This window comes from Crocuta crocuta, unplaced genomic scaffold (genome assembly GCF_008692635.1).
Source record: "Crocuta crocuta isolate KB4526 unplaced genomic scaffold, BGI_CrCroc_1.0 scaffold26, whole genome shotgun sequence".
Lineage (NCBI taxonomy): Eukaryota > Metazoa > Chordata > Mammalia > Carnivora > Hyaenidae > Crocuta > Crocuta crocuta.
The window spans coordinates 957940-971195 of record NW_027532249.1 but is presented as its reverse complement, the minus strand read 5'-3'; the positions used below and the strand labels follow the sequence as shown (position 1 = coordinate 971195).

At 40.8% G+C, this 13256-nt stretch overlaps 1 protein-coding gene across 1 annotated transcript in view; it reads right to left on the bottom strand.

Annotated features, from left to right (window-relative positions):
* PTPN2 (protein tyrosine phosphatase non-receptor type 2) overlaps positions 1-9386 on the bottom strand; it is a 90816-nt gene extending 81430 nt beyond the window's left edge. Inside the window, exons 1-2 of the mRNA XM_077778260.1 lie at positions 9222-9386; positions 8828-9160 (exon numbers count right to left, since the gene is read on the bottom strand). Of these exons, the coding sequence (XP_077634386.1) occupies positions 8828-9160; positions 9222-9386 (498 nt within the window). The remainder of the gene's footprint in view (positions 1-8827; positions 9161-9221) is intronic.
* Positions 9387-13256: the final 3870 nt, after the last annotated feature.

The following is a 13256-nucleotide window of genomic DNA, read 5'->3' as shown; positions in this document are numbered from 1 at the left end:
CTCAGGTCATGATCTCACAGCTCGTGAGTTAAAGCCCTGCACTAGGCTCTGTGCTGACAGCTCAGAGCCTGGAGCCTGCTTCACAGTCTGTGTCTCCCTCCCTCTCTGCCGCTCTGCTCATGCTCCCTCTGTCTCTCAAAAAGAAATAAACATTTTTTTTTAAATTTAGGTAAATAAAGAAAAAAGAAAAGCTGTTCAACTTCACTCATAACAGTAGAAATGCAAATTACAACCACAGTAAGACTATTTTTCACCTCTCATATAATGATCAGAAAGTTGGATAATATAACTCAGTAGGTGAAAGTATAAGGAAACAAGCACTTTCTTATACCATTGATGGAAGTGCACATTGATACAACTTCTTTGTAAGGTTATTCATTGCAGCATTGTTTATAATATTGAAACACTAGAAATAATCTGCAGGTCCATTATAGATGAATGGTTAAATAATGAATACTATTAAACTGTTAAAATGAACACATCTAGATGGAAAGATTTCCAATAATATACTGAGTGAAAAAATCAAGGTATAGAACAGTATGCTAATATTTGTTTCAGAGGGGTGTGATAAACAGAAGGAGGGAATGAGGGAGGCAGGCAATGATTAAAACATAAAAACATAGGGGCGCCTGGGTGGCTTAGTCGGTTAAGCGTCCGACTTTCGCTTAGGTCATGATCTCACAGTTCGTGGGTTCGAGCCCCACGTCGGGCTCTGTGCTGACTGCCAGCTCACAGCCTGGAGCCTGTTTCAGTCTGTGACTCCCTCTCTCTCTGACCCTCCCCTGCTCACGCTGTCTCTCTCTCTCTCCTAGAAATAAATAAAACATAAAAAAAAATTTTTTTTTAAAAAACATAAAAACATAAATCAGTGCAGAAGCAGTTTCCACTGTCACGGAGTAACTGCAGTTTTCTAAAGTTACACCAGCATACTGACCTTGACTAGGAAGAGTGAGTGGTTTACACTCTGGGAATCATATCACCTTACCTAACCTATTTAAAGAATTCCTGGAAGCAGTATTAACTACAGCTGACTCTTGAATAAAATGGGTACTTTCTCTTCCTTACGATGTTCTTAATTACATCGTCTTTTCTCCACCTTACTTTGTTGTAACAATACAGTATATAATACACGTAACGTACAAACTATGTGTTAATTGACTATGTTATCAGTAAGGCTTCCAGTCAACAGTTGGCTATTAGTAGTTAAATTTCGGGGACTCAAAAGTTGTATGTGGATTTTTGTGCAGGGGTCAGCACCTCTAACACTACATTGTTCACAGGTCAACTATAAACTGCAAAAAGGAGAGCTTTCAGAGTATAAAACTGTTCAAGTATAGTGAAAGAAGAAACAAAATAATTCGGTATGAGATTTTATCCAGAGGAATTAAAGTAGTTGAAACAAAGTTACAAATGATCAGCAACATATGCCAAATGAAATAAACAGAACAAAAAGCATATTAAATGAGACATACTGAATGGCAAAAAGAATCAGAAGAGCACATTAAAACAAACATAAAAGTATCACATTGAAAAAATACCAGAAATCCACAGATAAAAACCTAATCTGAAATCAGTTTCTTGACCAAGACTTCTTTCCTGGAGGTCATCAACCCCAACAGTCTGAAATCACATGCTAAATTTTAGGGGATTTTAAGTATTGTTCATAGGTTCCATTTTTAAAGGCGCCTAAAGATGTTTAAGTTCTTTAAAAGCAAGGATTTCACTGTTAAGCCAAAATAACTGCCTAAATCTTTATAACTACTATACCATAAACAGAACATTAAATTAGCACTGCATTAAATACATTTAAAATAGTACTGGGGCGCCTGTGTGGCTCAGTCGGTTAAGCATTTGGCTCAGGTCATGATCTCACGGTTTATGGGTTCAAGCCCTGCATCAGGCTCTGTGCTACCAGTTCAGAGCCTGGAACCTGCTTCAGATTCTGTATCTCTCTCTCTCTCTCTCTCTCTCTCTCTCTTCCCCCCCCCCCCGCCATGCTCTCTCTCTCTCAAAAATGAATTATTTTTTAAATGTTTAAATAGCACTACATTCATTTTTAACAGCTATTTCAAACAATAGCCCAGCAAGCTAGAACATCATTTCAATTAAGATTGTAACATGAAAAGTTTACTATTCTACTCAGAACAGTAGCGTCAGAATTTATAATCTTTAAAATTATCCTGCTAAACTGTACTTCTTTCTCAGTTTAGCTGCTTTAAATTTTACATGACAGACTGACTTAGTACCTAACTAAGCATATTGTCCAAAGTAATGGAGAGTATTATAAAAATTATAATCTGCCAATTGGTTTAAACAAGCCCCAAAAGCTTACCACCAAAAAATAGTGACTTTAACAGAGTACTAAGTGAAAATACCACACCATGGGCAGGAACAGAGAACACAGAGTATCTGGATAAGAATTTCCAAGGGAGAAAAATTCTATGTATGCTCATTCGAGAATGTGAAGAACGCACTCATGTGAATTTTCATCTTGCTTCCCTAGAGCTGATCAGTCCCTATCCCTGGTTTATTCTCTGGACAAGATTGTGCAGGGTAAGAGGATATCAAGCAGGGAGACAGAACAGGAGGCTGCAAGAGCTGTAACAGGTCTTCAACTGGGAATAGAGAATCATGCACATATTAGCAATCTTCAGGAAGCCAAAAAGAGTTCTTAGAACTTCTGATTGAAATCAAGAAATTGAAAAAGAGGCAAGCTAGAAAGGCTAGAGGACAACTGTCACTGTCTGGATTTCCATAATTACAGGCAGGCATCAATACTACAGAACATACATCAGAGGCAAACCTAGTTATAACTTCCAGCTATATATTCTCTACTGGGGCACCATTCCCAAGGCCGCTCTCCCTTAAAGCAGTGGTCCTTACCTATTGTCACAGAGATTCATGTGAGGATGTGACAAAAGATATGGAATCACTTAGAAATGAAATACTCAGGTATACCCACCCATATGCACAATTTAGTATACAGTTTCAGGGGACCGGGAAATCACTTTCCAGTCTAATCCATGGATCCCAGATACTGTGTTAAATAAAGGCCTCCAATCCCAAAATCTCTACCTATTACAACACATTCCACTCCCTCCTTGCTATGAAAAATTCAAATCTGTTCCATTAATCTCAAGTAGATAGATCTTGAGAAAGCAACATAAGCAGTCACACTGACAAACTGGGGTAACACAGAAATAAGAATCATAAGGACAGGATTTGGGTCCCATCTGTATCACTGTTGGATATGGTAACCTTACATAACCTTGTCACAACCTCATGTTGGACAGGTGTCTCCTCAGCTGTCAATAAGGGATCTAAAATAAACCAAGGTGCTGACATTTCTTTTTTTAAGACTTTATTTTTAAGTAATCTCTACACACAATGTTGGGCTCGAACTCACAACCCTGAGATCAAGAGTCACATGCTCCACTGACTGAGCCAGCCAGGTGCCCCAAGGTAGTGACATTTTAAAAGAAAACGGTATTATTTTGTTTAGTGACTACCAGGCAGCTAACATGTCTCAGAACTACAGGCAAATTGTGGGGAAACAAAAACAAAGCATTCCTTAAGGAGCTAGACAGACAAGTAGACAGTTACAAAACGATGTGATTTATACTCCAATAAAAGAACATAGAGGGTTCAGGAATCACAGAAGGAACATAAAGATTTGCCTAAGATTTGCCACAGTCTAGTCTTAAAGAGGTTTCCTAGATAGATAAGATAGGCACAGAATATATCCAACATGTGCAAAGACTCCAAGGTGTGAGAAAACAGGTTACTTTCAAGGAAATTCAAGGAGTCTGATACAGCAAGAGCACATACCATGATGTGAAACCCCAAGCCGTAAGATTAAACAACTGTAAGACAAAGTGTAGTACACACTGCAAAGGAACTGTTTTAGAGTAAAAAAGCTCTGCTTTACCCTATGACCACCCACTATAAATACTAGAGGAAGACTTCCCTTAATACCTTACTTCCAAAACTTAGCTGATTCCCAAGTGGTAAAAACTGCTCTTGAGGCACCTGGGCAGCTCAGTCAATTGAGCATTCGGCTCAGGTCATAATCTTGTGACTCATGGGGTTTGAGCCCCGCACAGGAGTAGCTGCTGGTAGCACAGAGCTCACTTTGGATCTTCTGTTCCCCCCACTCCTTCCCTGCTTGTGCGCACTCTCTCTCAAACAATACAAAAAAAACAAAACAAAACAAAAAACACCCGCTTGCACTCTGACAATATTTGAACTACAAGTTTCTTTTTTTAAAATGTTTCCTTATGGGGGGGCGGGGTGGGGAGTGTACACGCACATGCAAACGGGAAGGGGCAGAAAGAGAGGGAGACAGAGGATCCAAAGCATGTTGTGCACTAACAGAAGAGAGTCAGATGCAGGCCTTGAACTTATGAACCATGAGATCATGGCCTGAACAGAAGTCAGACACTTAATGGACTGAGCCACCCAGGCATCCTGAACTACAAATTTCTAATAAAGAAAAATGACCAGTTAAGAGTTCCGTTGTTCCCGAACTCTGATTAGTCAACTAAATTCTTTCTGAGCTACCATTTACTAGAAACATTATTCCATGGCTTACGTTTCTGTTTTGTTTTGTTTTGTTTTGTTTTTGCTATTTCCCTACAGTCGTACTCCCTTCCCTGAAAGCTCACAAAACTCCATTCTTTCTCTGCCCTTCTCATGCCCAGCCTGATTCAGACAGCAATCAACAGTGACTAAAGGCAAAAAAAAAAAAAACAAAAAACAATCATGAACATTTCTCAAAAAGCCAGAGTTAACCTCAGACTACATTAATGTCACTAGTTTGTCAGTCAGACTGAATTAGATTTTTCTAGCAATCTCACACTTCTGCTAGTTGTGCCCTTTCAAGGCCAGTTTTTCAACCTGTTGAGCTCCCATCAGCTCCTACTTTCCAAGGTTTCTAGCTCCAACAGTAATCCCTTCTATTTCTTCAACCTCCAACCTCCCTCTTTAGATTTATCCCTCCCTCCTCCCCCCCAACATGTAAACATATCAAGTCACCCTTTTCTGGTAAGAAATCATCATTCAACAAATAATTACCATTTACCTAGTAGATGATACTGTACCTGTACAAGGCACTGGCACTGATCTGATGAGGTAGTGAAGAAGATAAATTCATAGTCTGTTCCATTCTGACCCAAAAGCTCCTATTATCAAAAGCTGTGTTATAAAACCAACTTTTCAACCTGGGTAAAAAGAAGTAAGGGGCCAAAGAGTCTCAGACTCAAAATAATAAATACACTGCTCCTGCAAGACTTTCAAGAAGGTGTTAAAGTAAAAACTCTCATACCACTAAGCAAGTACAACTTTTAGTTATATCTACTTTTTGCTCAAGAGCAAAGCTTTTCTGGGGTGCCTGTGTGGCTCAGTTGGTTAAGCGGCTGACTCTTGATCTTGGCTCAGGTCATAATCTCACAGTTCATTAGTTCAAGCCCTGCATCAAGCTCTGTGCTGATGGTGCAGAGCCTGCTTGAAATTCTCTCTCTTCTCTGCCTCTCCCCTCTTGTGCTCTCTTGTGCTCTCTCTCAAAACAAATAAACGTTTAAAAAAATTTTTTTAAACAAGAGCAAAGCTTTTTTTTCCCTAATCCAAAAACAAAACAAAACAAAAAACAAAACAAAAAAACCTAACACAAATATCACCCAGTCCTGTGATAAAGCAGAGTTCACTTTAGCATTTTTTTCCTATTTAATAGCGGTTTGCTTAAGGCAAATTTGTGTTGCCTAAATAATCTGCTGCTACATCCAACGCATTGCTATGAAAGGGGAAGTCGTGGGATGCTATGGAGTATGTAACAGGGGATCATATCCTGCATGGGAGGGTCAGGAAGGCACCCCCTAAGGAAGTGAGACTACAAGGAGGAGTAGGAGGTACTTAAGCAAAAATGCGGGGAAAAGGGGGAGAAGTTGTGCTAAGGCCAAGACAGCTACAATTATAAAGGCCCTCAGGGGAGAATGGTCATGCACATTTCAAGGAACAGAACCCAGGGGAAAAGAGGGAAGAAAGTCATATGGGCAGACAGGCCATGTGGTCTTAAGAGCCACAGAAGGATCTGAATTTTACACTATGAGCAATGGGAAACCACTGAAGGTTTTCAGTAGAGAAGGGGCATAATTGTGCTTCGTTTTAGCTACTTTCCCCACTCCACTGGTCAAGCTGGGCTTATTAAAAGAAAGGTCTAAACTTGCTTGTACTTCTTCCCACTTTCTCTTCTCAATGCCCAGCATCTGACTTCTGTACTCCACTGAAAACCGCTCTCTTTAAAGTCATCTGTTGGGGTTCCTGGGCGGCTCAGTCGGTTAGGCATGTGACTTTGGCTCAGGTCAAGATTTTATGGTTCATGGGTTTGAGCCTCATGTGCTGACAGCTCAGAGCCTGGAGCCTGCTTCAGATTCTGTGTCTTCCTCTCACTCTGTCCCTCTCACTGTCTCTATCCCTCCCCTGCTCAAACGCGGTCTCTGCCTCTCTCTCAAAAATGAATCAACATTAAAAAACACTTTTTAATTTTAAAAAAAGTATCTGTTGATTAAGTCAATGGACCCTTTCAGTTTTGACTTTATTTGTGCCATCTGCTGTATGTGGCCCTCCTAACCATCAACTCCTCTCACACTCACCATTGATTTTCTCCCCACTTCCCTGGCTATTCCTCTCCACTCTTTTCAGCAAGCTTCTCTTTCTTTACCTATGCCCTTAATTGTTGTTGGTGGTCAAGATTTCTGTTGCTGGCCTTCAGCATTTTCAAACTCTTCATATTTCCCCTGGAGGATCTCATCCACGTCTAGGACCGTAAGTACTACCTATGTGTTCAGGATTTCCAAAATCCTATTTACAGCTCAGGCCTCTCCTGATCTCCAAATTTACATATTAAACATTTCCATTTTGATGTCTCACAGGTATCTCAAACTGAATTGAACAGTTTCAAGACCAAATACATCTATCCCTCTAGAACTTAAATCTGTATCTCCCCTTCCTTCATTCCTCCTGCCACTGCCTTAGTTCAGGAGATCACCATTTCTCTTCAGGTTTATTTCAACAGACTACTTCCCTGTGCTACTTGCTTACAGTTAGCCCCATCCATCACACTAGTAGACTGATCTTGCTAATTTGTTGGTAGTCCTCTTGGCATGCTATGATCTGTGCCTTTGTACACATTCCTTCCTTCTCTGGAACACAAATTCTTTCCCCCTCCCTTATTCTCTTCACCTGGCCAACTTGTCCTTTACGACTTAGGTAAGGTCATCCCTCCTCCAGGAAGCATCAACCAGAATTCCCAGGTGCACCCCTCTGGGTGATTAGGCAGCACCCTGTGTTTTTGCATTTCTTTTATGTGTTCATCTTCTTACCCATTTACTACTCTATGGCAGGCTGGATCCTCGAGGCTGGGACACAGTCTAATGAGTAAATGAGTGAAAATGGGGAATTGCAATGAGGACCTCTAAAGAACAAGTCCTAGAATGTGAGCTCCTCAAGGGAAGGAACTCTGCTGCATTCTCTGTTGAATCTCCAAGGTCCAAAGCCAGGGCTGACACACCACTGATGCTCAGTACATTTGCAGTCCAGCTGAATAGATATTCTAGAGTCAAAGGAAAATCTCTTCCTAGACTTGCTTTCCATTACTACCTTTCTTGGTTCGTGACCTACTTTTACTGTAATACCATGTGTATTACGTGATTTCTACTGACCAAACTAATGCTCTTCTTCTTCCATTACGAAAAAATAATAAGTGCAATGACCAACCCACTAAAGGATTCCTTGGCATTAGTCCATGGAAGAGTTTCCTGAACTCCTTGAAACTGAATGTGAAATTTTCAGTGGATGCAAGAAAGTACATTTTTCTGGTGAGAGGATTACACTTTTCATTAAATTTTCAAAGATATTAAATATACCCCCATCCCCTCCCCCAAAATCACACTGCCTCACCCAATTTTTACACTGAATAAAGCTGCAGTATTCACCTTTCTTTTCTCAAATCTGTATTTTGATTTCTCACTAGCAACTTGGAAGAGTAGCTTCTATTTAAACAAACGTAACTGGAGAAGACACAGCTGGCAGGCTCTCACATAAAGATTCCTACTAGAATTTGCATTTAAAATGTTCTATAAATGGTAAAGCCCTTACCAGCATTCTCGAAAGTTAGTACCCTATTCTCACATACTCTGTACTCCTGTGAATCAGGGTATTTATTACACTTCCTGCTAATGCGTTCAAGAAGAAAATGTTACATTCTAATTATAATGACCAAGGAAACACTTTTTTACTGTTATTTAATTAAATGAAATGGGGGGAAACCCAGGATCATCCAAATTTACAGGAAAACTTTTTTTTTTGAACTGTAAAAGGACTGAACCGAACAGCAGGAGCAGCATTTAACTCACCAACCACTCAATTCAATCTTGGGAATAATATGCTAATAATTAAACAGTACAGAACAGGCATCTAAATCATTTTAAAAGGCATAAAGTCCTATTTGAATTAAAGGGTTCTCTAGCTGATCTGAAGAAGCTAGTCACAAAAGAATTCAACTACATGATTCTATTCAGATGAGCTCGATAACAAGCAAGATTACCGTATGGTGGTAAGAAAGCAGAACAGAGGTGGTCTATGGGACGGAAGAAGGGCATGACAGCACCTTCGAGGAAAGGCTCGCTATTTTGACTTGATGTTTGCACAGGTATATACATCTAGAAAACTCGCTGAATTCCACGGATAAAATCTGTGAGTTTTACTGTATGTTAAGTATTTCTCAGTAAGGAAAACTTAAAAGAGAACACCCTTATTCTTTCTTTTAACTAACACCACCAAATCCTATTCTCGTTTCTGGAAGCTGTTTGTGGAGGACGACCCACGCGCTGAAGACTGCTGATTCCCCGGGAGCTTCCGCCACCAGTACGGCTAGGCACTGCCATTTCGAGAGGCCCGGGAGCCACTCACACGGGGCAAGAGCCCGCCGCGCGTTCGGAAATGGGTGCCGCAGCCGGCCTCCGCCCGCTCGGGCACAGAACACCTGGCCAGCGANTCCCCCCCGCGCCCCGGCCGCGGAGCCCGTCCTCGCCCGCCACCAGGTGCCGCTGTGGAGCCGCCTTCGAGAACTGACTTTGCGCTTGCGCTCACGAAGAACACCCCCAATCTAAAGTCGTTTTTTTTCCCAANGGTCCATAGGGCGCCCAGGTGGAGGGGGCGGGGCCAACGGGACCACCCGGAGGCGGTTGTCGGAAAGTTGGGCGGAAGGTGGCCGGATCCCTGGACCTGCGCTCACTGGCCCAGGAGAGGAGGGGCAGTACCGCGAATTTCCCAGGAATGGAGCAGGCTAACAAGGTCCCTTGCGAAGACCTCCTTAATTCTTGCTGTCCCATTTTTCTTTCTCTCCTTAGTCCTAATTTTTTTTTAATGCGGTATTGTCATTTTCAGTGTCTTCTAGGTCAGTTTAGCAGCCTGTTTCCAATTTTGAAACAAATTTCTCAGTTCTCTTAAAGAGTATAAACCAGCCCTGATGCCAGCACTTGTATACTTTAGGGGTTTGTGTCACATAAGCCACTATAGCAAAAGGAGAGGCAGCCGCTCCTGGAGTTAGGGAGAATACAGGTGGTTAAGTAAATGTCACAGGACTTAAAAATTAATGTTACCTATAAAAATGACAAATCATCTTTTACAGCACAAACATGCTGGTTATGGAAATCATCTCCTCAGATTAAGGTAATTCATTGCTGGTAAACTCTAAATGCTTATAGTATTTGTTATATCATCTTAAGAAATGTGAGGGGTTAGAAAAATTTTAGCTATGCTGTCCAATATCAAGTTTAAATTTTAATTAAAATTAAGTGAAATGATGAAGAGTCATTTCTTGACCAAATTCTATGCAAGTTCCTCTGAGCACTTTTTCAACTAGGCCTTGACTTTGGACTTCGTGTTTCTCTGCATTGCCCAATTTTAGCACGAATCTCACTAAGCCAATTTATCCAGAATCCCCCATTCGCAATATCTGATCACCCTGGATATTTAATCAGGTTCCTCATCTTCCACTATCCCCCAGCTGATGTCTGATCACCCTGGCCTGCCTTCAGCAAGAATCCAATTAGGTTAGTTTAGTCAGAATGCAGATTGCTTTCTGTGTTAAAAACAAGACAACAGTCCTAAAATGGAGCTGCTTCTTAAGCCCCCTGTCACCAAACCTACCCTTAATTAATGTTTCAGGTCTCCCTCTAATGGGATCTTAAATGAGTCAGTTAGGAGTCACCTGATCAGCACTAGTTAGGTAAGCTGCCTGATAGACCTATGTCAGCCTCTGAAGGAAAGTAACTTTGCAGTCACCAATCTCTTTTTCTGCTTAGTATAAGTAATTTGTTACTGCCCCCTTCTGCCTCTAAAGGTCTTTCCATTTGTACAGCTCCTCAGGTCATCTCTGTCTAGTAAATTGGATGCTGCCTCATTCAAAGTTGATCTCAATCTCTCCACCACTGCATAACCCATTGCAGTAGTCCCCCACACTTTGAACAAAGTCTTCCTACCTCACCATTTTCGATATGAAATCCCATGAATAATTTTTTCTTTCACAGAATAATTTTCTGTGAAATTTTCTTTCATATGAATAATTTTTTCTTTCACAAAAATTAAGAATTCAGGGGGCGCCTGGGTGGCTTAGTCGGTTGAGCNTCTCTCTCCTAGAAATAAATAAAACATTAAAAAAAAAAAGAATTCAGTTCATCAGTTGCACTAGCCACATTTCAAATGCTCAATAGCCACGTATACCTAGTGGCTAATGTATCACAGAACACACATATCATCAAAGTTCTGTGAGACAGAGCTGCCTGAAAGGATTGAAATACATGGGGGGGGAAAAGGTCCTTATATACATAGTGAAAATTTTTAAAAGGTCCTTAGATACATAGTGAAAATTTTTATCAACAGACAATAATCTATGGGAAGTAGAAGTCGTGGTAACAGAAAATTGAGCAGTCAGCCAGCCTTTCCCCTTACATAGTGTAATTTACAAGTAAATACATGAAACCTCCCTCCGGAAATATCCCACAATCTAATGGTCCTGGTTTCCGAAGTTCTGGCACTGAAACTGATTATTTATATTAAAGACATGGTATCTCCCGAGATTGTTGAGAAGGAAAAAGTTTTCCTTCTACACTTCCAGTGTCTGTGGCTGGTTCTAATAATCAAATTAACATAAAACAAATTAACAAGAGAATAACAAAGTTGATTACATGAATATGGGGTGCCATAAGGTCATGAAACTCGAGGACAAACCAGGCAATTGAGGCTGATATGCCATCGTAAGCTAAGGAATGGGATAGAGGTCTAGGGGATCAAAGAGGAGGGGGATGATTCATAGAACAATGAGAGCAGAGCAGGTATTTGGTAATTAGATGTTTATCCTGTTATATGGGAAAAAAAAGTTTTCTCTTGGTAAACTTCTCTTTCTGGACCAAGCCTCCTATCTAAATTCTTTTAGGTAGTTTAAGGAGAAGTAAAAATTTTTCTTGAGTCTGCTGGATTTTAAGTGCCTTCAACTGAAAATAGTCCACATGCCAAAGTGGCACATTTTGGGGAAACTTGTTCTTTTTTTTAAGTTTATTTATTGATTTTGAGAAAGAAAGCACAAGCAGGGGAGGGGCAGAGAACGAGGGAGAGAGAAAATCCTAAGCAGGCCCCATACTGTCAGCATAGAGCCTGACTGGGGGCTTGAACTCATAAACCATGAGATTATGACCTGAGCCAAAACCAAGAGTTGGACGCTTAACTGACTGAGCTGCCCTGCCCTTTGGGAGACTTGTTGTGAACCCCTTCACTCACACCTTTGAAACTTCCCCAAGAATTTTCACAGTCCAGAAGTTAACCTGGTTGATAACTCCAGCTCAGTCAACTAGGATCTTAGTCTTGAGAATAGGCCAGTTAATTTAAACAGTTGTGTCTCGTTTCAGGGGCATCTGGGTGGCTTAGTCAGTTAAGCGTCTGACTTCAGCCCAGGTCATGATCTCACAGTTTTTGGGTTTGAGCCCCACATCGGGCTCTGTGCTAACAGCTCAGAGCCTGGAGCCTGCTTTGGATTCTGTGTCTCTGTCTCTATCTGCCACTCTGCTGCTCATGCTCTCTCTCTCTCTCACTCTCACTCTTGCTCGCTCTCTCTCGCGCTCTCGCTCTCTCTCTCACTCTCGTGCGCACTCTCTCTCTCTCACTCTCGCGTGCTCTCTTCTCGTGCGCGCGCGCTCTCAAAATAAATAAATAAACATTTTAAAAAAACGGTTGTGTTACATTTCAAAAGACTGTGATTGAGGTGGGCTCCCAATATTAGGTCTATGGTGCAATCACATATTTAATAGGAGCGCTTTCTGTGGGGGTGGAGGAGGGGGGAGAGAAAGAAAAACAGAGGTTCATAACTGGAGTAGATTATAATCCCAGTTTCTGAATTCTGAAGGCAGCCAGACAAGACTTCTAGATGTCCATCTTAAAGCAGCTTTGGATGGAGTAACAATTTGGATTGGCAGTAACAATCTGATAGATTTTCCTGACTTGCAGTTTCAATGTCTCTGGTGGTCTTTCTGAATGGCCGGACAGCAGCAGGCATGAAGATTGTCTATACATTAATGGTTGTGGTGATTTGTCTGAAGTTTGTATCGAGTTGTCCAGGTTTAGCTTGCATGGCTTCAGGAATAGAGCAGTTTTAATTCTCAATGATTCCAAGTCAGAAGGGTGAGAAAAAATTGGAAATGTTAGTTTGAAGAATTATAGATGAAAAATGGAGTAAATTAGAAGAATTCACTTCAGTCCATTTTACAGGTAGAAAACAAAATCTCAAAAACAATTAACAGCACTAGAATTTATACTCACAAAGGTATATTACTGAAACATAGTTTTTCCCTGTACAATTGCTCTCATTTTTATCAAAGATAATCACAGCAAGATTAATTCACCTGCAAACCAAATCTAGTTTTAATAAAGTTGGCCTGATTATTTACTATTTAAGTGCATCAAGTATAGTAACTGACCATATAGGCTCTTTTAAATCTACTTGGCTGGACCTTTTCATAAGGAATCTAAGATTGAATTTTTTAAAACCTCTTTAGGCTAAGAAGCCACACCAAGGACTTACCATAAAACTTTAACTGCAATACGTAGAGATTTGGATGAATTCCTCTCTTCTTAAGATCCCCAAAATATCCTGAAGTTCCTGTGCTTGCCCGGAAGTGATTTTTCTTACCTAGTAAGGGTGCTGGGAA